Genomic DNA, 24,566 nt, shown 5'->3' on the forward strand with positions numbered 1-24,566 from the left:
ATCCCATTCTCAGAGTTTTAAAGATCTCATAGATTTTACTCAAGATTCTTGCTTTTTGAGTAAGATCTGCTGAGTCACTATGTCAGACCACAGAAAGAAAAGTTGTCTGAGAATGAAGTCTTCAAGTGGAGGAGGTAACAACCTGGAAGCATCATTTGAGCCCTGAGCAAGCTTTTCCTAAAGGCGATACCTGGGATTTTCATCCATCCATGCTATATTTACTGACCACTATTATGTGCTAAGTGTCACTCCAGTTGCTGGCGACACAACCAGGAACAAGATGATCCCCACTTCGCAGTGGTCACCGTCCTGCCCCAGGGCCTTTTCACTTGCTGTTCCCTCTCCCCAGAATGCTTTTCCCCTCATCTCTGCATGGCTCCCTCCTTCAGCTCCCTCAAGTCTTAATTCACAGGTTAGCGCCTCAGCGAGGCCTCTCCTGACCTGTCTATTAAAAATCACACACCCACCTACCTCTTCTACCCTCTCCTGATTTATTTTACTCCTTAGCACTTGAAATCACCTGCTACCCTCGATAGAATACTTATTTGTTACTTCTCTGTCTCCCCCCGTTGAACGTCACTTCCACAAAGGGAAGGGATTTTCATCGGTGTTGTTCGCAGCAGATCTGTAGTGACCTAGAGCAGGTGCTCAGTGTTAAATAAATAGGGAGCCCCAAAGGACTATCTGAAGACGTTAACACTGTCATTGTGGTTTGAGTGTTTAAGAAGGAGCCAGCCAGTTGATGGCCCCCAGGGAAGGGCACCGCATATGGCTGGAGTGGCAAATCAATTTTCTTTTGACTTAAACTATGCTGGATTTTTAAGGGGTGTCACTTTCTACCTTTAGGATCCTGAGTGGTGCTTGGTAGGATATAGTACTCAAGAACTGCCTCTGGAGGGTGCAAGGGAACCCCGTTGCTGCCCTTGGGCGTGCACGCCATCACCAGCACACTCTAGATATTGGGAAACTCGGTAGTCAGTGGTGTCGCTGGCAATAGTGATGCATTTGCTTTGAGGCTTGCTTTAATTTTCACAATAGCCCTATGAGGTAGGTCCCATTATCATCCCCATATCCTACATGAGAAAAGGCACGGAGAGCCCAGGTAGCTTGCTCAAGGCCCCTGAGGTATAAGCAGCAGAACCAGAAAGAGCAAGGAGATTAAAGTCACCATGGTCTGGTCAGCCAGGTGATTCCCCAGGTGGGAGGAAATTCAGGAGGGACCCGGGGAAGGGGGGTGTTTGTCCTCCCTTTGGGGATCATTGTGCTGAGGTGTGATCCCTCTCTGGCAGGCTGGAACCTCCCCCGCCTCCCAACCTCGAACCCTATCCAAATGCCAGAGGTTTCCCCAGCAGCGGTCTGGTGCCGAGTGTGGCCTGCTCGAAAATCAGGTGAAACTGACACAGGGCCCTGCTCAGTTTGAGGATTGGAAGGCTTCCTGGAGGAAGCCACCTTTCATCATTGACCTGGAGGAGGAGTCGGTGTCAGGCGGTTGAGGAGGTGGGGGAAGCGAGTTCAGGCTGGGACACTGCGTGGGAAAAGGCCTGGAGGCGTGACAGCAAGCCACCAATTTCTTCCAAGCCTCTTTACCTGTGTGGACCCAGCCGGGACAAATGCACTGCAATTCTCCCAGCCCACATTTCCATCCGTCATCCGTTTGCTCTTTCCTCTGAATGTTCAAAAGACCCATCTACCTCCCTCCACTTTGGCAAAACACACGGCCTTATCTGCAAGCCAATCTCAAACTGTCTGCCTCTGAGCACCGGCCTGGCCTCTGTAGATTCAGAAAGCAACCTCTGGGACCGCAAGGGGGCTGGAGGGCCGCCGAACCAGTGCCTCACAGGAGGCCAGAAGTTCCCTTCTCAGGCCTGATGTCCCCAGAGATTGGAGGCCGCCCTCAGGCCCTCCCCATGCAGCCTGCTCACCTTCCAGGTCTTTCCCTTCTCCTGTGTCCACCAGCGGGTGGGCTCTTTTGCCAGACTGCCTGGGCTTCAGTCCCGCCTGGCCATTTGGTATCTGTTATTCAACCTCTCTGGGCTTCTCTTTCCTTATCTGGAAAATGAATTAAGTGGGTTATATATGGATTAAATTGTCAACTGCCTACATTGTTGTCTGGCATGTAGTAAAGTGCTCAGTAAAAGCTACTCCAACGCCTGTACATGATGTGATTCTGGTGCTATGATTTCTACTCTCTTCACTCTGCTGGCACCCTCTCCTCTCCCTCCAGAAAGGGTTATCCAGTGTGGAAACAGGTTTTTTTTTTTTTTTTTTTTTTTCTGCATCCTGAGTTTCACGATGCCTGTGGAGAAAGGGAAGGTTTCTAGCAAAAACAGTTTGGGGGAAACTGATGTAGGAGAAAAGTATCCCAGGCAGGAACTCAGAAAAAAAAAGATTTCTTGAAGGGGGGAGAGGGGGACTTAGGGAACTGGGGGACAGTAGAGACTGGAGAGAGGTCCCCAGGACAGAAGGCCTGGGGTGGAGCATGGAGGAAACCTCAGGCAGGTTGTGGGGGGCTGAGCCCACGTCCCCCAGAGTGGCAGAACCCAGAGAAGAAATGTTCTTGGGGTTTCAACAGTGGGTCTAGGATGGCCGCACCCTTCCACTCCTGAGGCTGCATGCGTGGGCAAGCCACTGAAGACGTCCCCATATGTTCAAGAGGGCAAGGAAGTGGTGGAGGAGAGTCTCCTGAGGCCTTGGGGCACCAGAGGGAGAGGAGACCAAGCACAGGCAGTGGCCATGCAGCAGGGAGTGGATGTGATGGGTGGCCCCTTTGTCATCATGGGTGTGGGTGAGTGTGAGGGAAGGGAGGAAATGAAGATGAGGAGGCTGTGGCCAGAGCAGGAGGTGGGGATCAGCCAGGTACAGCCTGTGGGGAAGGTCCGAGGTGGGGCAGGCTGGGAGCAGGTGGGCACTGGGGGACACACTGTCTCTGTGTCTTGACGAAATGGCTGATCCCTCTCAGAATCCTTCTCTGGTTACCCCTCTCCCCCCACCCCCGCCACGTGCACTGGGGCTCCTTTGAATACACATGGTGCCCAGGCTGTTACCATCCCAGCCCTGATCTCCCTGTTGACTCAGCTGCCGCCGCCTCTAGCCTGTGACCCATGTTGGGGCAGGGACAGGGGTGTCATTGCTCTCCCAGTGCCTGGCACACAGTAGGTGCTCTGAACCTTTGGGGTATGGCCCTACTGAGCAAATTTCTCCTCTCTCCAGCTTTGACCTGCCTGTGGAATAAATAAATCACTCTTAGGAGCAGTTCGGCCAGGCAGGCCTTGGGTCCATGTCCCTCCCCCTAGGAGGGGGAGTGGGGCCATTCCTGTTTCCACTGAGTCCTGGGGATCAGCCTCCCACTGCCACTGCTCCACCCCCCATTCTGGTACACATCGCTCCTTTCCTTCTCCTCCCGGGCTTTGGGGATGCTGTTGGAATTGCCACTTTGCATAACCCCCCCACCTGCAGCTAACCTTGGTTTCCCCCAGCACAGGGCAGGCCCTGCTTGGCACGCGAAATGCCCTCTGCCCTCCCCGGAACACATGACTTTCGATTTTCCTTGAACACAGCACTTTGTGACTTTGGCGTAAACTTCAGACGCAGCCCCCTTTCCTGTCTTCACAGCAAGGAAGTAAGTTGAGTTTCAGAGAAACCAGCTGCTGAGAGTACACCAGGCCTTCCGGCCCTGGTCCCTGCTTGGCTTGGGCCTTTGTGCGGCTGCCGGTGGGCCCAGGTGAGTGGCCGCCCTCCGGCTTTCTGCCCCTGTCCCGTCACCACAGCCACACCCCGGGGGACTTGGGGCAGCTGGTGGAGGGTGAAGATTCTGTCGGTATAGCCTACTTACCCTTTGCTTGGGCATGTGAAGGGGCGGTGAGCCGCAGGGCCTCAGGCGGGGGGCTTGGGCTCCAGAGATAGCCAAGTTAGTTTCTTGGGTCCAATTCTTCATCCAGAACCAGCTGTTTATTGACGTTGGGGACCAGAGACCTGTAGCCCATTTGCCTCGATATCATCTGCACATCTCCAGGTAAGTCATCCTGGATGGAACAGCACCTGGCTGCCAGTTCCATGGGTAGCCTGGGTCTGGTGGAGGGAGATGGAGTTAGGAGGCCACTGGGAAGGACCAGGAGGGGCTGTAGGATTGGGATGGGTGGTGTCCAGGTGGAAGAGGAAGCAGACACCCCTTGCGGCCACCCTGAGGGAAGCAGATTCCCTGCCAGAGTGTCAGCTGAGTGGTCATGTCCGGGGGACACAGCGATGTCTGCTCAGTCCCTCGCTTCCTGCTGGGCCCCGTCAGGGTGACACCCTTGGCTCCAGGAAGCAGAGAATCTTCCAGAGAGAGCAAACATGTGCTCTGCCCCCTGCCCCCACCAGCCCCATAAATATGAGGGTGGCTCAACAGGGCTGTGAACTTGAACAACCACGTGCAGATGATTCCTATCGGGGGCCCAGGAAGCTTGAGCCACTTATAAGGGAGCTCAGGTTCAAGGGGGACTCAGAGAGGTGAAGGAGAAAACAATCTGCATCCTGCTTAACTGCTGTGTGTCCTTGGCAGGTTGCTTGGAGTCTCTGAGCCTCAGTTTGTGCATCTGTTAAATGCAGAGGCAAATATCGGCACCTTGCAGGTGCCTGGCTCTTAACTCTTGGGTAAGAGGTTGGGAAAAATGTCCCAGGCAGGAAAGAGTCTCAGCAGGAAGGAACGGGGTTCCTGTGGTGAACAACTCAAGATGCGCATCATTACTTCTGTCTCAGCCTGGGTAGTGAGCGCACAGTGGGTGCTTAGTAAAGCTTTGCTGAGAGCTTAGGGCCAGGGACTCCTGGCATGAAAAATCTTTGGGTGCCACCTCAGAAGGCTCTTCTCGGTGCGGTGCTTCCTTTACCTTTTTGTGCCTGTCCTCCTGCCTCCCACATGCAGCCCCGGCAGGGACACGGGGCTGGCAGGGACACAGCCTGGACGGTGGTAAGCGTACACTGTAGAGCCAGGCGGCCTCGATTTGAGTCCTGGCTCAGCTACCTGCTGTGTGTGCTGTGGGACCTTAGGCAGGTCACTGTACCTCTGTGTGTGTCAGGTCCCGGGTCCATAAATCCTTCACTCATGGGGTGTGAACAAATAGACTTGACTCTTGAGGAACACAGGGCTTAGGGGTGCTAAAACCCCACGCAGTTGAAAACCTGCATATAACTTTTGACTCCCCCCAAACGTAACTGCTAAGAGCCTAGTGTTGACCGGAAACCTTCTGATAACATAGGGAGTCTAATACATACTTTGTAGGTTATATGTGTTATGTCCTATATTCTTTTTTTTTTTTTTTTAAGATTTTATTTATTTATTTGACAGAGAGAGACAGCGAGAGAGGGAACACAAGCAGGGGGAGTGGGAGAGGGAGAAGCAGGCTTCCTGCAGAGCAGGGAGCCCTATGTGGGACTCGATCCCAGGACCCTGGGATCATGACCTGAGCTGAAGGCAGACGCTTAACGACTGAGCCACCCAGGTGCCCCATGTCCTGTATTCTTACAATAAAGTAATCTAGACGAAATAAAATAGTATGAAGAAAATCCTAAGAGAAAGACATTTATTGTACTGTTAAAAATCTGCGTGTAACTGGACCTGAGCAGTTCAAACCCGTGTTGTTCTGGGGTCAGCTGCAGATCTAGATGCCCGGCACATAGTAGGTGTTATCTGAGCACGTGGCTGTAATTCTAACTGTCACTACTAGCTCTGGGAGGTCAGGCTCTGGACTTCGTTGCTTCTGGAGACTCTCCTGGGGGCTGCAGCAGCCAGACCTCACCGTGTCGACCCCTCCCTGCACATCCGCCCACCCAAAGCATAGGCTGTGGTTCTCAACTGGAGCCAATTTTGGCACCCCCTATACCTCCCCCCCAGGGACATTTGATAATGTCTGGAGACATTTTTGGTCATGACTTAGGGGGTCTTGTTGGCATCTAGTAGATATAGGCCAGAAATGATGCTAAACACCCCACAATGCACAGGACAACACCCTACTGTCCCCCCGACTCATCATCCCACCTTTCCCACCCCCTAAGCCTCTCCTCATCTCCCTTTTACAGTCACAGAGCCTGACACCCAGGCTTCCAAAGGGAAGCTCCTTGTTGAGCTCACACGGCCCTTAAACCAAGGCAGCAGGGGTTGGGGTGGGGGGACTGCTCTCACAGCATTGCCCAGTGGATCAGCGGACACTTAGCAAGTCTGCTGGGTGCAAGGACCTATCCCAACCCCACAACAGCCCAGCACTCTGGGCCGTGACGGTCAAAGGAAGCTCAGAGTGCAGGGACACCTGCCAGCCTAGGGTTCAAGCCCCAAGGGATCCAGCTCAGAACAAGGGATTCTGTCCCCTAAAGGACATTCATTCTCCAGAGTGGTGAGAGCAGTCTGCTGGGTCAGACACCTGCATTCAAATCCTGACTGCCACATGATTTTGAACATGACATTAACCTCCCTGAGCTTCAGTTGCTTTAGCTGAGGAATGGGGCTAACAGTTCCCATTTAACGGGAGTTGAGGCAAGGTTTAGATTAAGTGGATGATGCTCATAGTAAAGTCCCCGGCACAGAAGCTGCTGTTGTTGTTACCTGTTTGACACGTGCTTATTGGGAGGAAGCAGGAGCTCCAGTAGAAAACAAGGCAGCTGTAGGCTCTGCCTCGGGGAGCTCAGCCTGGTCACAGACAGAGGAGTCAACAGACAGTGGTCATACACGGCCATCAGGGCTGTGATGTGGGGAGGACGGGCCCTGGGACAAGAGAGGAGGTGCCTGACTTAGCTTGGGGAGGGAGGGGTGGAAATCATGGAACACTTCTAGGAGGAGGGGACAACAGAGAGGACTGAAGCATATGGCCAGAAGAAGGGTGTGGGCACCTACTATGTGCCTTGCTGGTCAGGGTTGGGGAATGAGACAAAATCTCCACTCTCATGGTGCTTACATTCTAGCAGGGGACAAAGGTCCTATGTCAACAAGTTGGTGGATAAATCACATTTTTGGTGGTGAAGAATCATAAAGCTGGGTCAGGGATATCTCTATCCTGAAGAAGGGGAGGTGATTTTAGAGAGGGAGGTCAGAGAAGAACTCTTGGAGGAGGAGGTGATATTTAAGCAGAGACTTGATTAAAGTGAGGGGTTTTGAGGGAAGAGGGTCCAGGCAGAGGGAACAGACAGGGCAAAGGCCCTGAGGTTGGACCAAACCTGATTTGATCAAGTGACCTGAACAAGTGACATAAGGAGGCCCATGGGGCTGGTGGGGCGTGAATGAGGACAAAGAAGGGATTGGGCAGATTGCATAAGGACTTGGGGGCTACTGTGAGGACTTGGGCTTTACCCCTGTGTGAGGTGGGAGTCCTGGAGGGCTGAGAGCAGCGAAGGACATGATAACACAATGGCAGGCCAGTGCTGTGCTTGGTGCTTGGTGAGTCTTATCCCATGGAATCCCCGGAATCTCCCAGTGCCAGGCACTGTTGCTTGCACCATTTTCTAGGTGGGGTCTGCTGAGCTTAACTCACTGCCCAGGACCCCACCACTACTGCATACTAGATCCCTGATTCTGTGGTTGAAATCTGATCCCCTGGTGTCAGGAAAAAAATATGAAGGACCCAATCGCCACCCATGGCCCAATGCCAACTGATGTCACTGTGACTTAGAATGTAACCAAGGTGGCATTTTATTGGCTGAAATTGCTTGTGCTGCTCTATTTGTGGGCAGAGGGGGGGCCCACCATGATTGTGGACTAGAGAGCAGGAAGTGTGGCTTTAGGGGGGATTTTGGGTCTCAGGCAGGAGATTGGGGATCAGTGAGAGGAAGGATGGGCAGAGAGGGCTGGGCCCCCATTCCAGCAGTGCCTTTGGTGCGGTCATTGGCTGAGGGCAGCTCATGGAGCCTCCAGGCCTGGCTGGTGCAAATCCCACCCCCTCCCACCGAGTCCAGTTGGATGGGCTCATTCCCTTTGCAGCCTGATTGCCTCAGTCTCCCCTCTGGGCTCTCACAATGGACATCTAATTGGGGCTTTTGATGCTCAGAGTATGTTCTGTGGAATAGTAGACTCTCAAGGCTCTGCTACATAGGAGTGGGGATAAAACAAAGCTAAAACAGTCCTTCCATGCAGGTCTTCTCAGAGCTTTTATTTTTATATTTTTTAAAACAAGATTTTTATTTATTTGAGAGAGAGAGAGAGAGAGGGAGAGAGCACAAGTGGGGGCGGAAGGGGCAGAGGGAGAGGGAGAAGCAGACTTCCCAATGAGCAGGGAGCCTGACAAAGCTGATCCCAGGGCCCTGAGATCGACCTGAGCTGAAGGCAGACGCTTAACTGACTGAGCCACCCAGGCGCCCTGAGCCTTTATTTATTTATTTATTTTAAGATTTTATTTATTTATTTTAGAGGGGGGCATGGAGGGTGAGGGGTAGAGGGAGGGGGAGAGAAAAAATCTCCAGCAGACTCCATGTTGAGCACAGAGCCCCAACGCAGGGCTCAATCTCACAACCCTGAGATCATGACCTGAGCAGGAACCAAGAGTGGGACACCCAGGTGCCTCTCAGAGCCTTTAATATGCTAATATGCTTTCCATAGCTTTTGAAAATGTGTTTGACCACCTGAGCCTTTTTTCCTTTGAAGTATGTTTGGAGTATCAAGTCTCTCTGGAATAGATATAACTGAACCCTACCTTTACTCAAGGAGGATGCTTGAATGGTGGAAATTCAGGTAGATCCTTCTGACCAAGAACCACAGGTTTCTTCCTTCTCTTCCCAGGGCCTGGGCTGTGAAAACAAGCCTGGTGTCCCCTCATCTCTCAGTGGAGCTGTGAACTCAGAGAAGGCCAAATTAGGATCTTTGAACTCAAAGCTCATGGGGAGGCTGGATGGGGTCAGTCCAGGCAGGAATGGGGTAGGAGGGTCTCATGGTGGGCTTATCTCCTCGGAAAGCCATGGAGTCTATAGGGACATGACTCAGGATAGAAACATGGGATCTTCCCAACCACATCTAGTCCCATCAGGAGGCTGCACACTGGCCCAGCTCCTCTGAAAGGAAAGGGTCCATGCTGGCCTGGCCTGAAGCAGTGCTGCATGGACAGATGTTCCAGCCTCTTGTCCCCCTGGCTCTTCATCTTCTGCCTCCTCTTGTCTACTTCCTCTGGCCTCCTCAGCATCTCTGGGAACTGGAAAGTTGGTCACTCCAGCTCTCACCCCCCTGCTTACTAGTGAGGACAGCCTAGAAGGGCACAGGAAGGCAAAAGCAGACACGGGGCTGGCTAAGCCCAGGACCCACCTACCGGGCAGTGTTGTGTTATTATTACTGTTGTTGTTATTGGCAGTGAGACAGGGTGGTTGTGATAAAGCTCAGAATGCATGGGAAAGGCTCCTGCCTCTTGGATGCTTTGGCCTTTGATCTGAGATGGCCAATCATGGCTTATGGCCCTGAACTGGGCCCCAAGGGCCAGTTTCTCCCCACCCCCCCTTCTGCACTAACCCCGTCTCTGGCTACCCAGGTTGCACCTGTGGCCACTGTGGGGAGGAGCTTCTCAAACTGTGTTGTTGACAATTTCCTGCCACAGCTTCCTGCCCCAGAGACCAGCTTCACTACCTCCACCCCTCCCCACAGCCCCTGGACAAGCCCCCATCTTGCTGCCTGGTCCTGTGTCCTGTGTATAGGGAGCAGTTATACAAGTCTGTGAGGCAGGAATGGCTGGATTTGGGAAGATGGAGAAGAGTAGGGAGGGTATACTCAGTAGAGGGCACTGCATGGATAAAAGTATGGAAGTGCACTTGAAAGAAGGGCGAATAGCACAGCCCAGCTGGAGCAGAGGGAAGGTTGAAGAGTTTAGTTAGATTCAATGAAGTGGGCAGAGGGAGCCACAGTAAGTTCTTGAGCAAGGGAGGCCTTGGGGAAAAATTGCCGAGAAGCAACTTGCAGACCCTGGAGCTCAGCTCATGGGAAACAAACTGTGGGGTTTAGCCAACCACAAACACCATGCGAGTTAGATCTGGATCTCAGGTTTTATTAATAGATACAGCAGGTGGAGATCAAAGGAGGTGATACCACACAATCAGACCTCAGGAGAGAGATCTAGACTAGACAGGTGGGCATGGTGGCACGATTATAGCCATAGGCAGAACATCCCAAGTAAGGGGACCAGGGCTGGGGAAGGAGACAGAGCAGGAACCATCAGAGAGGGAGGAGACACGTCAGGGAAGGACTGGGGAGAGCCAAGAGGCTCAAGCAGGAGGGAGGGGTCACCAATGTCCCTCACTCAGGAGACCCAGTGTTGAGGAGGGCATTGGTGCTTGCCTCGTGCCCACCAGGTGGTGATATCAGTGCTTCCTCTCTAGCCTAGAGAGCATCCTGGTGGGTGAGGCTGTGAGGCTGGTGAGGGGGTGGGAGTCAAGAAAGTAGAGCAGGAGCATAGACAGCATTTTCTTTCCTATGTCAGTTATTTCTAGTGTCTGGTTTGTTTATACTTTCCAGTTCCTTTCGTTAAAAAATGATGGTATAATTTACATACAGGAAAATTCACCCATTTTAGTGAAAACTTCTGTGAGATTTGACACATGCATACAGCTGAGAAACTACCATCTCCATCAAAATATTGACTATTCTCCCCAATCCCCTCATGTCCCTTCTAGTCAATCCTTCCCCTTGGCCCCCAGCCTTTGGCAACCACTGATGCATTGTTTTCCACTGATACGGTTTTGAATGGAATTATAGTTTGTGGCCTTTTGAGTTTGGCTTCTTTCACTCAGCGTGATGCCTTTGAGATTCACCCATGTGTTGTGGGTATTAGCATTTCCTTCCATTTTATTGCTGAGTGGTATCCCATGGTAGGGAGGCACCACAGTTTATCTATTCATCTGCGGAGGCAGATTTGTTTCCAAAATTTGACAGTTGTGAACAGAGCGGCTATAAACATTTCCTGTGTAGGTTTTTCTGTGAATGCAAGTTTCCATTTCTCTAGGGTAAATACCTAGGAACATTTTTGACTCTTCAACACTCTGATGGAATGGTGACCTGCATCTCCAGGTGGAGACACAAATGTAGTCCCTGATTAATCACTTGCCTGTAACTGTTAGGACATCCAGGAATCCCCTTAAGCCTGGCCTTCCCAACCCCAATGTCAGGAGCAATCGGGTTAGAATGCAGATTCTTGCTCCTCCTCTGGCTACCCCAACCCAGACCTCACCTGATTCCCATTCCAGTATCTTCCTCTCAGTCCCTGTGCCCATCCTAGCCTGTCCCTGGACACCCAGAGGGAAATGCAGCCTTTCTCAAGCCACAAAAGCCTTCTTTGAACGCCCTGCTTACGTTTGCTTAACTAAGAAAGGCACCCAAGGATCATCCCCTGAACACAACCTATGCCTGGGTGGTCTTGCTGGGCCCACCTTAGAGAAATGTCTGGAAGTTGTTATGGGGAGGTAAGTTTTTTCAATATTATATAAAAACTTGTAAATATACAGCAAAATGGGAAGAATTAGTTGTATACCCGTTAACCACCCTGTAGATTCTACAATTAATATTGTTATATTCACTTTGTCACAAGCAGTTGATCCTAATATTAGCAGATTCTGTATTTAGCCTACTTGCTAATATTTACTTGTAACCCCCAAATACTTGAGGCCCTTTCATAGTCATTCAGGAACACATGCAGAGAAGCAAGAAATTTGAGTCAACTGACGTGCACATTCCCACTGAGGTCAAACAAGGGGACACTCCTCTGCCTTTTCTCACACTGTAAACAAGTGTCCTCAAATGGCAGTGTAGTGCTGATGTGCTTTCTTGTGTTCCTAAGTGCAAGAAGGCTGTGATGTGTCTTCTAGGAAAAGTATGTGTCAGACAATCTTAGAGTTGTAGTGCTGTTGGCTGAACAGTCAGTGTCAATGAATCAATATATATCAAATTGTGTCTTTAAGCAGAAACAGGGTTATATACTGATCAGGTGATGAAAATGCTGTGACCAGAGACGTGAGGAACCTAACCTTGGATTTCCTCTAGGAGCAATCATTTAGTATCTGCTAATTCAGTGTTTGCAATAACTTTACAGAACTACTCTGAACAGTAAGACTTGACTGTATCTGTCTACCTATCTGTCCACCCATCAGTTGATGTTATTTTTTGGATGCTTTTCAAAGTAAAATACAATCATCAGTATCCACCAGATCTAAATATTTCTGCATATAGATTGTTAACTAGCATTCAATATTTTATGGTTCTTCTTCTTTTTTTTAACCAAAGGGTCCAAATACACTGAAATGAACAAATTTTAGTACATTCTTTGAGAAATTCAGACACCTGTATAATCCAATGCTTATCAAGATATCTGTCATTATGGGGCGCCTGGGTGGCTCAGTTGGTTAAGTGGCTGCCTTCAGCTCGGGTCATGATCCTGCGGTCCTGGGATCGAGCCCCATGTCTGGCTCCCTGCTCAGAGGAGAGCCTGCTTCTCCCTCTCCCTCTGCCTGCCACTCTGCCTACTTGTGCTCTCTTTCTATATCTCTGTCAAATAAATAAATAAAATCTATTAAAAAAAAAGATATCTGTCATTATACTATAACCCCAGAAAGTTAAAAACAGATAATTTTAGGTTATCTGCCTTACTAGATGTTTATCTAAATATCTTTAATTCCTTCTCCTCTCCACATTGGATCATACTTCTTTCTTTAAAAAAAATTTTATTTATTTATTTATTTGACAGACAGTTTGATAGCGAGAGCAGGAACACAAGCAGGGGGAGCGGGAGAGGGAGAAGCAGGTCTCCCCCGAGCAAGGAGGCAGACGCTTAAAGACTGAGCCACCCAGGCACTCCGGATCATAATTTTCAATTGCACATCTCATTTTATTTAGTGGCGGTATTAAAGTTCACATTGGAATTAAACCCTAATGTATTTAGCCAATCTCTTACTGATGGATATTCAGAGTAGTTTATGCTTTCTAGAAATTTGTCCGTGAAGGCAGAGGGGGCAGGGCAAAGGGGAATTTCTAAGGCCGAGCGGACTCCATGGAAAGGTTAATAGAGTAAGGTTCTTTTGAAGAACAAAGCTTGTTCCAGCTTCAGAGCCTTTGTTGTTGCTGTTCCCTCTGCGTGATGTGCTCCCTTTCCTGATTTTTGAAAAGCTGGCTCCTCCTCATCCTTCAGATCTCAGTTCAAATGCTACCTCCTCAGAGAAGGTGACAGTGGCCTCTTCTCTTAGTATCACTCTATTTATTTCCTTTATGACATGGACCTCAGCCTGTAATTATTTCTTGTTTAATATGTCCCCCAGACTGTTGTCTTCAGGAGCAGGACCATGTCTGTCTTATTCACTCTTATCTCCAGCACCAGCCTGAAACACAGTAATTCAACACGTGTTTGGGAAATGAATGAATGGTTCCAGGTGCTGGTGTGTGGGGGCCAGTGGGGGTGTCTGGGCGCTTCGCACAAAGTCTCTGAAAAGTCAGGGGAGGGCTGGGGACTCTCCGATCTGAGCCCAGCAGGCTGGAACTCCTCTCCAAGGCGATTCTGGCATAAAGCAGGCTCTGCACGATTGGCACGGATGCCCCTCAATGCGGCCTCGCTCCCACTATCTCTGGGCCCAACGGACGTTGTTTAAGAAGGCAAGCCGAGACCCTGACGTGCCCTCCATCTCGCTCTGAACGCGCAGGGGCTGGCGAGGCACAGGGGCGGCGGCGGCGATGCCGGACCCCGCGGCGCACCTGCCCTTCTTCTACGGCAGCATCTCGCGCGCCGAGGCCGAGGAGCACCTGAAGCTGGCGGGCATGGCCGACGGGCTCTTCCTGCTGCGCCAGTGCCTGCGCTCGCTGGGCGGATACGTGCTCTCGCTCGTGCACGATGTGCGCTTCCACCACTTCCCCATCGAGCGCCAGCTCAACGGCACTTACGCCATCGCCGGCGGTAAGGCGCACTGCGGCCCCGCCGAGCTCTGCGAGTTCTACTCGCGCGACCCGGACGGGCTGCCCTGCAACCTGCGCAAGCCATGCAACCGGCCGTCGGGACTCGAGCCGCAGCCGGGGGTGTTCGACTGCCTGCGCGACGCCATGGTGCGCGACTACGTGCGCCAGACCTGGAAGCTGGAGGTGCGAGCGCGGAGCCCTCGGGGCCGGGGCCGGGGCCTGCGGAGGGGCCTGGGGAGAGCTGGCCTCCCCGAGCCTGGAGAGCCTGGGTGCGCGGGCAGGGGAGAACGGTCGTCTTCGCCAGCCCGGGCTTTGCTGTGCCACGCCAGATTTGGACGCTGGAGGGGTGGGTGGGGGCGGGACGTAGTCGGAGGCTTCGGAGGGAGGGGCCTGAGCGATGCCTTGGGGCACGTCTATGCCGGTCCGGCCGGTGGAGGTCGCGCTGGGCGGGGGCGGGGGGCCGGGCCTGAGAGGATGCTGGGGGCACTGCCAGCGGGGGTGGTGGGTGGTGGTCTTCCACAGCCTGCAATACACGACCACCAGTGTCAGATCGTCAAGCTGGAGATGAGCTTGGGGCCGCCTGTAAGGAGGGGCCTGGGGCGTGGCTCTGGATGGGTGGAGGATGGGAGAGGGATCATGGAGATGGGAGGGGGGAGGCTGTCCTCAGCTGCCTGAAGGACTCACCCTAGGTGCGCCTAGGGTGAAGGGTTTCACGGGGACGGTGGCAATTAGGAAGGCCCGGGAGATGAAAGAGGCTTCCTCTGGCTGCGCACTTGGCCCCTTGGTGACACTTGGTGACAGTTACAAGTCTCCTCGATCCTCCCTTCTTTAGGGCGAGGCGCTGGAGCAGGCCATCATCAGCCAGGCTCCCCAGGTGGAGAAGCTCATTGCCACAACAGCTCACGAGCGGATGCCCTGGTACCACAGCAGCCTGACGCGCGAGGAGGCAGAGCGCAAACTCTATTCGGGCTCGCAGACCGACGGCAAGTTCCTGTATGTGGGGCTTGAGGCTTGGGGCTTTGGGGTGGTGAGGCTGGGGCTTGTTGCCCGGAATCCTGGAGGCTGGGGCAGACCTCAGCGTGCAGGTGGGCCATGAGGGGGTGCATCTGTGCTAACATGTGCAAGGCGGTAGTGTGTTTCTGAGTGTGCGAAGGGACATTATATGGGAAGGGATCTGCAGTGGTTAGGACTCCAGAGCTGGGCTGCCTGGGTGGCAATCCAGGCTCTGCTACTTCCCAGTTGGGGATGCTGGGCAAGTAGCTGAACTTCTGCCTGCTTCAATGTCCTCTCTCCATTCAACAAATATTACTGAACACTTACTATGTGCCAGGCACTGTTTCAGGCACTGAGGACATGGCAGTGAACAAAACAGACACAAATCTCTGTCCTTGTGGAGCAGGAGGACAAAAGTGATGAATCAATGAAATAGAGCCTGGGTGGGAATCCAGGCTCTGCTACTTACCAGCAGCTGTCCCCGTCCTACCGCAGCTTTGACCTCTTTTATGTCTTAAGCTTCCATGGAAGATTCCGTGCCCCAAGGAAAATTGTGCAAACTTTTTGTAGAGTTTATGACAGTTAACTGGTCTACTGAGGTAAGAGGGGAGTCAGGAGAGCCAGGGCCAAGGGCTTTGACTAGCTGTGGGTGCCTTGGATGTCAAGCTTGAAGTCATAGAGGCAGGTAGGGCCAGCAAGAGCCACAGGAGGCTGAGGCTGAGGGAGCTAGGATCAGGTACAGTGTAGAGACTGAGCTGACACTGAGGTTCAGAGGCAGTTGGAGCAGTGACATTATTAGGGACAGTGACTCACGCTGGCCAATGTCAAGAGACCAGAAGCAGCTACTTTGAGCCAGACTATTGGAAAATTAGGCAAGGCATGCTTTGGACAGAGGCTGTTGTAGATTCTTCTTGTGGTTCCTCTAGTCAAGAATTGCTTTCTCAGTATGGAGATAGTTAGGGGGCTAAAGGTCAAAGCTGTAGGCATAGAACCTTGCATGGGGCAGGGGGGAGGGAAATACCCCTGGTGGATCCTGATGCTTGTCACAAGCCAGAACGGGTCCAGTTCTGAGATAAGGGTGTAGGGTGTGATAGAAAGATGCATGCCACTCAGGCCTGGAATTAAGACCAGGGCCATGCTTGTTCTTGACCACAGTTCAGAGCTGCTGAAGAATGGTTGGAATTTTACCGCATGCTGTTTGCTATCACAGCTTTCTGCGTAATTGCAGGATTTGTGGTACTGGTTGATTCAACTTGAAAAGAAACCTGACCCCTGCAAAGGGCCTTTAACAGGATGTTGTTAAGTGTTTCCTAACTTCTTCTGGATCACAGACCCCTTTGGGAATCTTTCTGAAGCTGAACCCCTTTTTTTCTCTCTCTTTTTTAAAAAGATCTTATTTATTTGTCAGAGAAAGAGAGAGAGAGGGCACAAGCAGGTGGAGTGGCAGGCAGAGGGAGAAGCAGACTCCCACTGATCAGGGAGCCCGATGTGGGACTCGATCCCAGGACCCTGGGATCATGACCTGAGCCAAAGGCAGATGCTTAACTGACTGAGCCACCCAGACATCCCTGAACTCCTTTCTCAACCCAAACCATGTTTATCCCAGAGATTTTGCGTACAGCTATAGGAGATCCTAGTTGAACCCGATCCTCATCCTTGGAGCCCTTTTCAGGTTAAGAACCTCTGACGTAGTTCAGTTGTCTCTTTTTACATATGAGGAGACTGAGACAGAGGATCAGTGACTTGCTCGGGGTGGCACAGATGATCATGTGACAGAGCTGGCTGTCGGTCCTATTAGCAATTAACTGAGTCAGAAATGGATTTGAATCCTGGCTCTACTGCTAACCAACTGTGCAGGAGATGTAATCATATGCCTCAGTTTCTTCATCTGCAAAATGGGCACATTAATAGGACTTACCTTGTGGGGGATGCTGTCAAGATTAAGTGACAACTGTGTGAAGAATTTAGAACCAGTATCTCAATAAATGGTAGCTCTTCTTTTTGTCACTATTATCAAGTTCCCTATATTCGGAAGTAGAGATCCACATGGATTTCCTAGCTGGTACTTCTAGCTTAAGTTCAAGTTTGAACAGCAAGGACAAAGAACTGGTACCACCTACTGGTATTTTGGTAAATAAATACCACCTATTTTGGTAAATAAAGTAGAATTTGTGGCATGGAAATATATATGGTGACCACACCCATGTCTTTGCCTATGTGGTTATTATGGGGGAATTGGTAGCTCTTCTTTCATGAACTCACATATCTCTTTCCAAAGAGAGTTTGCCAGTGAGCACTGGCTGTTGAGTTTCTGCTGTCCGTTCAGAACTTCAGGTTTTGAAGTCTGAGTAATTAGAGACTATAACCTCCAGGCTAGCCCACCAGTCTAGTTATTGAAGTGCTTTCCTTTCTGTTTTACACGAAGAACAACAAAGGTAAGCACAACTCCATGGCTAGGTCCCAGGGCACCTTTGCACAAATCAGAACAAGTCTCCCTGTGGACCCTGCCATTCTCCTCTCATTCCCCTTCCTCACCCCACCCCACCAGCCTGTTACCAAGAAGTCTGGACATTGAGTGGGGCCTGACCTTGGGGCCCCTAGTCCCTGCCACTTCTCTATGAGACTATCAGGAGCAGCGCCCATGGGTGTGTGCGTGTGTGCGTGTGCATGTGTGTGTGTGTGGGAAGTGGGGCCCAGCAGGGGGTCACCCCAGGAAAGGCCCAGGTGATTATAGGGGTGATATCCCCTCCTTCCCCCTGCCAGGTTGAGGCCCCGGAAGGAGCAGGGCACTTACGCACTGTCCCTGATCTATGGGAAATCTGTGTACCACTACCTCATCAGCCAGGACAAGGCGGGCAAATACTGTATCCCTGAGGGGACTAAGTTTGACACTCTCTGGCAGGTAAGCTTGCCCAGCCACCTTGTGGCTGGGGGGTTGCTTAGGGGCCTGGGGAAGAGAGGAGCCCTGGCCCTGAGCCCACCTCCCTACAGCTGGTGGAGTACCTGAAGCTGAAGGCGGATGGGCTCATCTACTGCCTGAAGGACGCCTGCCCCAACACCAGTGCCAGTGCAGGTGAGGGGGGTTGTGGGGGCCGGGGGGTGAGTGGGAGGCCCCGTGCCCCACCCCTCACTGTCCCTTCTGCTCCCCCAGAGCCTGCTGCACCCACACTCCCAGTCCACCCATCCACATTGACCCATGTGAGTTAGCGGGCACCCCAGGGTTGGGTCCTGAGGGGTGGAGCCAGGCAGGTGGGTGATGGGTCCTGTTCCCAAGGCGAGGCTGGGGTGGAGAGTGGGACGCCCCCAGCACTGCTCAGAGGATGTGAGTCCCAGGGGCTGGGTGCCCCCAGCTCAGGGTCCTGCTGACCCTTGCTGACCTCATGACCTTTAGGTTCCCAGACGGATTGACGCCAGCTCAGACGGGTATACCCCTGAGCCAGGTGAGCTGGAGGTGTGCGTGTGGGGTTCATGCCAGGCTGCGGTCAAGGTCCCTGGCTGGGATCTGGGCTGGGGCAGGGGAGGGATATGGGCCAGGCCTGACTTGGTTTGCCCCGTGCATACACTGTGCCTATAGACGTCTGCGTGGGTGCGTGTCCATCACGCCTGCCTGTATGCACGTACATTACATATGTTGGACAATACGTGGGGGGCATGCGGACATGCTGGGGAGTACCGCCTGGGCCACAGACACACATTTGTCCAGCACCTACTATGTGCCAGTCATGCTTCACGCTCACGCATGTCTGCACTTCTGGAATGTTTCTGATATGCCAGATGATGTGGTCATGGCAATTATTCTCATTTTACAGATGAGAAAGGAAGGCAAGTAACTTAATGAGGTCCTGCAGTTCGGCAGTAATGGAGCCGAGATTTGAGCCCGGGCAGGTGGGCTTTAGAGCCCGTGTTCCTGAAATGCCTTGCTGCAGATGCTCATGTGTTTGACGTGTAGATGCAAGCCTGTCCATGTGTGCGTGCAGAGAACATACATGGTTGCATGTGCACGCAGAGCCCCATCCTGGAGCCCTGGTAAACATGGGCTATGTGGTACACCCACAGACCCGGGCAGGGTCAGACATGCCAGTGGGCACACACGCACAGATGTGTGTTCTCTAGCCGGCACACTAACAGTTACTCATGTAGACATGCCTTTGGGCCTCATCATGCACAGAATGTGGGTGAAAGTACCCATGCGTGCATATGCGTGAGCACACGGGGGCACATGTGGTTACACGTGCACATAGACCCACACGCCTTTAGAGTCCACTTGGATGTGGCTTCCCAGCTCACCCACAGATGGGACCAGGAGCACACACGAGTGCGCGCGTGCACATGAACACACGCATGTACCCATGTGCCTGGGCATGCTCTGGGTGGTGCACCGCTGTCTGCGGCATGTGCTGTGTGGCTGTCAGGGTTGCCGTGCCCTCCTTGTCCCCCCATCCCACTCCTTCATCCTGACTTGGGAGTGCATGCTTGTGTGTGTGTGTGCCCAGCACGCCTAGTGTCCTCAGAGAAAGCACAGTCAATGCCCATGGACACGAGTGTGTATGAGAGCCCCTACAGCGACCCTGAGGAGCTTAAGGACAAGAAGCTCTTCCTGAAGCGGGAGAACCTCCTCATGGCTGACATCGAACTTGGCTGTGGCAACTTTGGCTCAGTACGCCAGGGCGTCTACCGCATGCGCAAGTATGGCCGCCCCTGCCGTGGTTTGGGGAAGCGCTGGGGGGGGGGGGGCAGAGGACGGGAGTGGCCTCCCCAGGCCTTGGGGGCTGGAGCCAGGATGCAACGTCAGTTTTCCTGGGAGACAGACCCTGGGCCAGGAGACTGCATGCTAGGGGAGTACTGGGAGGGCTCAGGGATAGCACCTGAGAGTGTGGGAGAGGCAGGCCGGGGACAGGGAGAGGTGGGCCGAGCTGCAGTTGCAACAGAGGCCTCGCCCATCGCAGGGCAGCTGCAGAGACGCCCCCCTTGTACCCTTGAGCTGACCGCTCCCCGGCTACAGGCAGCCCCTGGGGAGGGTGTAATGTTGAGGTGTTTTGTTCAGTGAGGGGTAGTTCTCAGTGAGGAGCTTGGCTGTGAGCTGCCCCTGGCAGCTGAGGAAGTGTGTGCCTGGGCCCTGAAGGGAGAACCCGGTGGCAAACGTGTCTGGAGGGGAGAGAGGCCGGTCGGGTGGGCACGAGGGGCTGAGCAGGGCCCGGGCTGACTCAGGTGCATGCCACGGCAGGAAGCAGATCGACGTGGCCATCAAGGTGCTGAAGCACAGCACGGAGAAGACAGACAAGGACGAGATGATGCGCGAGGCACAGATCATGCACCAGCTGGACAACCCCTACATCGTGCGGCTCATTGGCGTCTGCCAGGCCGAGGCCCTCATGCTCGTCATGGAGATGGCGGGCGGCGGGCCCCTGCACAAGTTCCTGCTCGGGAAGAAGTGAGCCCTGGGGCGGGCTGGGCACGTGGGGCTTGGAGCCTCGCAGGCTCATCTGTCCATGAGCACACACTTGTTTTCACTGACTCCTGCCCCCCCCCCCCCGCACACCCCGCCGCCCACACTCACACCCACAAGGCAGAGCCGTTAACAGCAAGGCTTCCTCATGCCTCCAACTCTTACCCTCACAGACACGATCTTTTACACTCACCGAGGCGTGGGCCCATCACCTCCCGTCCCCACTGGTGCACAGGTGTTTGTGGTGTAACCTGGCTCACACGGTCAGTTCTTCCACAGGTGTTTACTGTGCAATTTCTCTGTAATCGGGACTATTACCAGCCCTTGGGATTCATCAGTGAACAAAAGAGGCAAAGATCTCTGTCCTGTGTTCTGGCTGGGGAAGAGAGGTTTTCAAGAATAATTATAATACAACAGAGAGTATGTTGGACAGTAAGTCCTATAAGAAAGACGATTAGGAGTGTCAGGGTGGGAGATGAAAAGTGAGAAGCTGAGGCCTGTGTAAACTGAAGGAGGCAGCCAAGTGTAGCTGTGGGGGAAGAGCGGTCCAGGCTGGGGGCACAGCCAGTGCAAAGGCCCTGAGGTGTGCTTGTGCCAGGGGCAGCGGAGGAACTGTGAGGAAGGCCCTGTGCCTGCAGCAGAGTACGTGAGGAGGAGAGGGGGAGCTGATGTGGGTAGGGAGGTGCTGGGGCAGATCACGCAGGGCCTTGTGGGCCATGGGGAGACCTTGGACTTTCACCCCAAGTGAGGTGGGAGCCCTGGGAGGCTCTGAGCAGAGGAGCGGCCAGACCTGACTTCTGTGTGGGGACAGACCATGGGGGGTTAGGGCAGAGGTGACTGTTCTTTTGGTCCAGGCTAACGATGATGAGGGCTGGGCCCTGGTGGCAGAAGCAGAGGTGGAGAGAAGTAGGAGGATTCTGAAGGGATTCTGAAGTCAGGGCTGCCAGGGTGTGCTGACAGATTGGAAGCTGGGTGTGAGACAGAGGAGCTGATGGAAAGCTAGTGCTCTGGCCCAAGTAAATGAAAGGATGTAGCTGCTGGCGGAGAAAGGGGACAGTGGGGAGAGCCGGTTGTGTGCACCTGTGTGTGTGAACAATCAGGAACTTAGCTTTGTCTTTTTTTTTTAATAGATTTTTTAAAAAGATTTTATTTATTTGACAGAGACACAGCGAGAGAGGAAACACAAGCCGGGGGAGGGGCAGAGGGAGAAGCAGGCTTCCCGCTGAGCGGGGAGCCCGATGTGGGGCTCAATCCCAGGACCCTGGGATCATAACCTGAGCCGAAGGCAGACACTTAACGACTGAGCCACCCAGGCGCCCCTAGCTTTGTCTTTATTATTTTCGAGATGCCCGTGAGACATCTCCCCTAAGGGCATATAGAGGATGCAGGTCAATGTGTACGTTTGGGAATCATAGTATGTGGGAGAAATGTAGAACCTTGAGACTAGATATGGACAGAGGTTTCTGCCTTTTTTTGTTCACCTCCCCACCATATCCCCAGCCCGTGCCTGGCACACAGCAGATGTCCAACAAGCACCTGATGAACACATGCTCAGCTGGGTCAGAGAAGTGGGCTTTGCCCCCTTGGGAACTTGGGCTGTCCCCTCCCAGCTGACCCTGCCTTCCCCTGTACCCCAGAGAGGAGATCCCCGTCAGCAATGTGGCGGAGCTGCTGCACCAGGTGTCCATGGGGATGAAGTACCTGGAAGAGAAAAACTTTGTGCACCGTGACCTGGCAGCCCGCAATGTCTTGCTGGTCAACCGGCACTACGCCAAGATCAGTGACTTTGGTCTCTCCAAGGCACTGGGTGCCGACGACAGCTACTACACTGTGAGCCCCCGCCCCTTTGGCACCCAGGTGGATGAGGTTGGTGGGTGGAGGGTCCCTGAGCCCTGCCCTGGCAGCATCTCCCCATTCTCAGGCCCGCTCGGCAGGGAAGTGGCCGCTCAAGTGGTATGCGCCCGAGTGCTTCAACTTCCGCAAGTTCTCCAGCCGCAGTGACGTCTGGAGTTATGGGGTCACCATGTGGGAAGCCTTCTCCTATGGCCAGAAGCCCTACAAGGCAGGTGTGGGCAGAGGCGGGTAGGTGGGTGGGAAGGGGTGTGAGAGTGAGGTGGCCCCCGTTACTCACATTGCACTTGGCTCTGGCTCGAGCAGAAGATGAAGGGCCCCGAGGTCATAGCATTCATCGATCAGGGCAAGCGGATGGAGTGCCCGGCAGAGTGTCCGCCTGAAATGTATACACTCATGAGTGACTGCTGGACCTACAAGTGAGTGCCAGTGGGTGGGAAGTGTACCCAGCTGAGCTGACACCTAGACCTGGGGTGGAGGTCATGGTGCCCAATAGTCCAAAACTCATCCCACCCAAGACTCGCCCAGTTCACAGCCTTTCCAACCCTCGGTACCTTTACTTTCTGCACCTACACTCAGTGCCTCAACACACTGACCCTAGGGTGCTCTGATGGACCCACACCGCACCACCTCCTGTAGACACCTAATGCTCCAGCATCTAAAACGTCTGTCCCCCACCAGCCAACACTCAACACATTCTCAAACAAGTCAGTACTCTTTTACCCAAAATATGGTACCAGTGGTCAGGGCATGGGATAATACTCCAGTCTAATTCCTCAGTCCCCCACCATCCAACATCCAACACCTATTTACTCTCACAGGCAACCTCTACAGCACCCAAACACTCAATATATTCAAAACCTCCACCCCTGTCTGGTGTTCAAAGTCAACACTTGAACACCCCAACTCCTAAAATCGTCAGTATTTCAACTTCCCATCAGAAGATAGGCAACATGCACCCAAAAAAGCTATTGTCCTACACTGAGCCATGCAATGCATGGATATTCTAACATTTGATACCTTTCCTATCCCAGCATCCATTATTCCACTGGCCAACACCTATGACATTGACACCCAAACACCTAAGCCACCTGATTAAATAGACACCCTATTTATGATAAATAATAAATGGTCAGTCCATCCAACATGTGTTAACCTGGCCCCCATTGGGACATACTCAGTACACCAACACCCCAATACTGAAAGAGGCTAGCATTTTTAATAGCCTAACTCCCCACTAGCTGAACCCACTGTCAGTGCTCCAATGTTCTGCTAGATGAGGGGCAGCGTCCTTGCACCCATATAAGCCTGCACCTAGCACCCAATATACTGGCCATTGGCACATGTGCAGTACTTCAGCATTCAATATCCCAGCTCCCCTTGGTTGATAGTTGTTACCCCGACACTCAATGAATTCGATTCCCTAATCAGTCCAGTTCCCTAATCTTCATCAGTTAACACTCAACAGATTGTTCCCCCAACATCCTGCATGTCGGCAGCTCTTCTATTACGTGGTACGGCAACACCTGAATTCTAGTCCTCTTATACTCAAGAAACCTCTCCATTACCCCAAACTCCACACCCTGACAACCCACTGATTTTCTGAGCCCCCTTTGTGTCTATTCTCCAGCCGAAGCTGGGTTGTGGGGATGTAGTCAGTGGCCTGGATCTACCTAACCCCCACAGGTGGGAGGACCGCCCAGACTTCCAGGCCGTGGAGCAGCGCATGCGAGCCTACTACTACAGCGTGGCAAGCAAGTCTGAAGGCCCCCCAGGGTGTGGAAAGGGGACTGAGGCTGCTTCTGTCTGAGCTCCAGCCAGCCTTGGGGCCTGCAAGCTGCGATGCCCCAGCTTCAGCCCCATCCTAGGACCTCCAGTTTGGCTGAAGTCAGCTTAGCTCCTCTTCCCAAACCAGCTGGGCTGTGGTAGGGCAGGCAGCTGAAACCTCAGGCTCATACTGATCTAGTGTTCCCCACCTGGTCACCGGTCCTCTTTGGCTGGGGGAGGAGGGAAGGCCCTGGGAGGGTGGGATTGTATAACCTGCTCCTGGGCTGGTATCTACTGGGCAGCCCTGAGCTGAGGGTGCATTGCTTACAATAAGGACCCTCCTTCCTCTGGGCCCTGAAGGGGAAGACTCCGGGAACTCTCAAGTGGCAAGACCTCAATCATTTGTAATAAACTCAGCTTCTCTCTTGTTTGAGTCCCTCATCTTTTCTGGGGTGAAGGGGGACCAGGAAAGGGGCTGGGTCATTGGAAGGGGTCAGTGAGAAGTGCCTGAAAACAGCTTTTCTTGGTGGGCCTGGATGTGGTTCCTAGGGCCTTGGGGTCTGGTCTTCCCACTTCTCTGCCCTGAGGACATTTTTGTACAAGTGAGGAGCTATGGCAGAGTTGGGAACTGAGGCAGGTGCG

General features: G+C 52.9%; 1 protein-coding gene across 7 annotated transcripts; it reads left to right on the forward strand.

Annotated features, from left to right (window-relative positions):
• Positions 1 to 2,763: 2,763 nt before the first annotated feature.
• Positions 2,764 to 24,352, forward strand: LOC118008218 (tyrosine-protein kinase ZAP-70). Of its 7 annotated transcripts, none has more exons than XM_035001723.1 (14): positions 2,764 to 2,785; positions 3,613 to 3,721; positions 13,618 to 14,050; positions 14,700 to 14,860; positions 17,624 to 17,762; positions 17,852 to 17,933; positions 18,012 to 18,058; positions 18,252 to 18,300; positions 19,354 to 19,546; positions 20,085 to 20,291; positions 21,944 to 22,136; positions 22,228 to 22,368; positions 22,464 to 22,576; positions 23,844 to 24,352. In XM_035001723.1, the coding sequence occupies exons 3-14, from the start codon at positions 13,649 to 13,651 to the stop codon at positions 23,965 to 23,967; spliced, it is 1,851 nt and encodes a 616-aa protein (XP_034857614.1). In that variant the 5' UTR covers positions 2,764 to 2,785; positions 3,613 to 3,721; positions 13,618 to 13,648; the 3' UTR covers positions 23,968 to 24,352. The 7 variants fall into 7 exon arrangements, with proteins under 7 accessions (XP_034857614.1, XP_034857612.1, XP_034857615.1 ...); XM_035001721.1 differs by having other exon boundaries at positions 2,765 to 2,785; positions 3,613 to 4,012; XM_035001724.1 differs by lacking the exon at positions 2,764 to 2,785 and adding an exon at positions 3,939 to 4,012 and having other exon boundaries at positions 3,559 to 3,721; positions 22,228 to 22,372.
• The last annotated feature ends 214 nt before the right edge of the window (positions 24,353 to 24,566 follow it).

The sequence above is a fragment of the Mirounga leonina genome, unplaced genomic scaffold, assembly GCF_011800145.1.
Source record: "Mirounga leonina isolate KUSES-001 unplaced genomic scaffold, KU_Mleo_1.0 Mir_125, whole genome shotgun sequence".
In the NCBI taxonomy this organism is placed as follows: Eukaryota; Metazoa; Chordata; class Mammalia; order Carnivora; family Phocidae; genus Mirounga; species Mirounga leonina.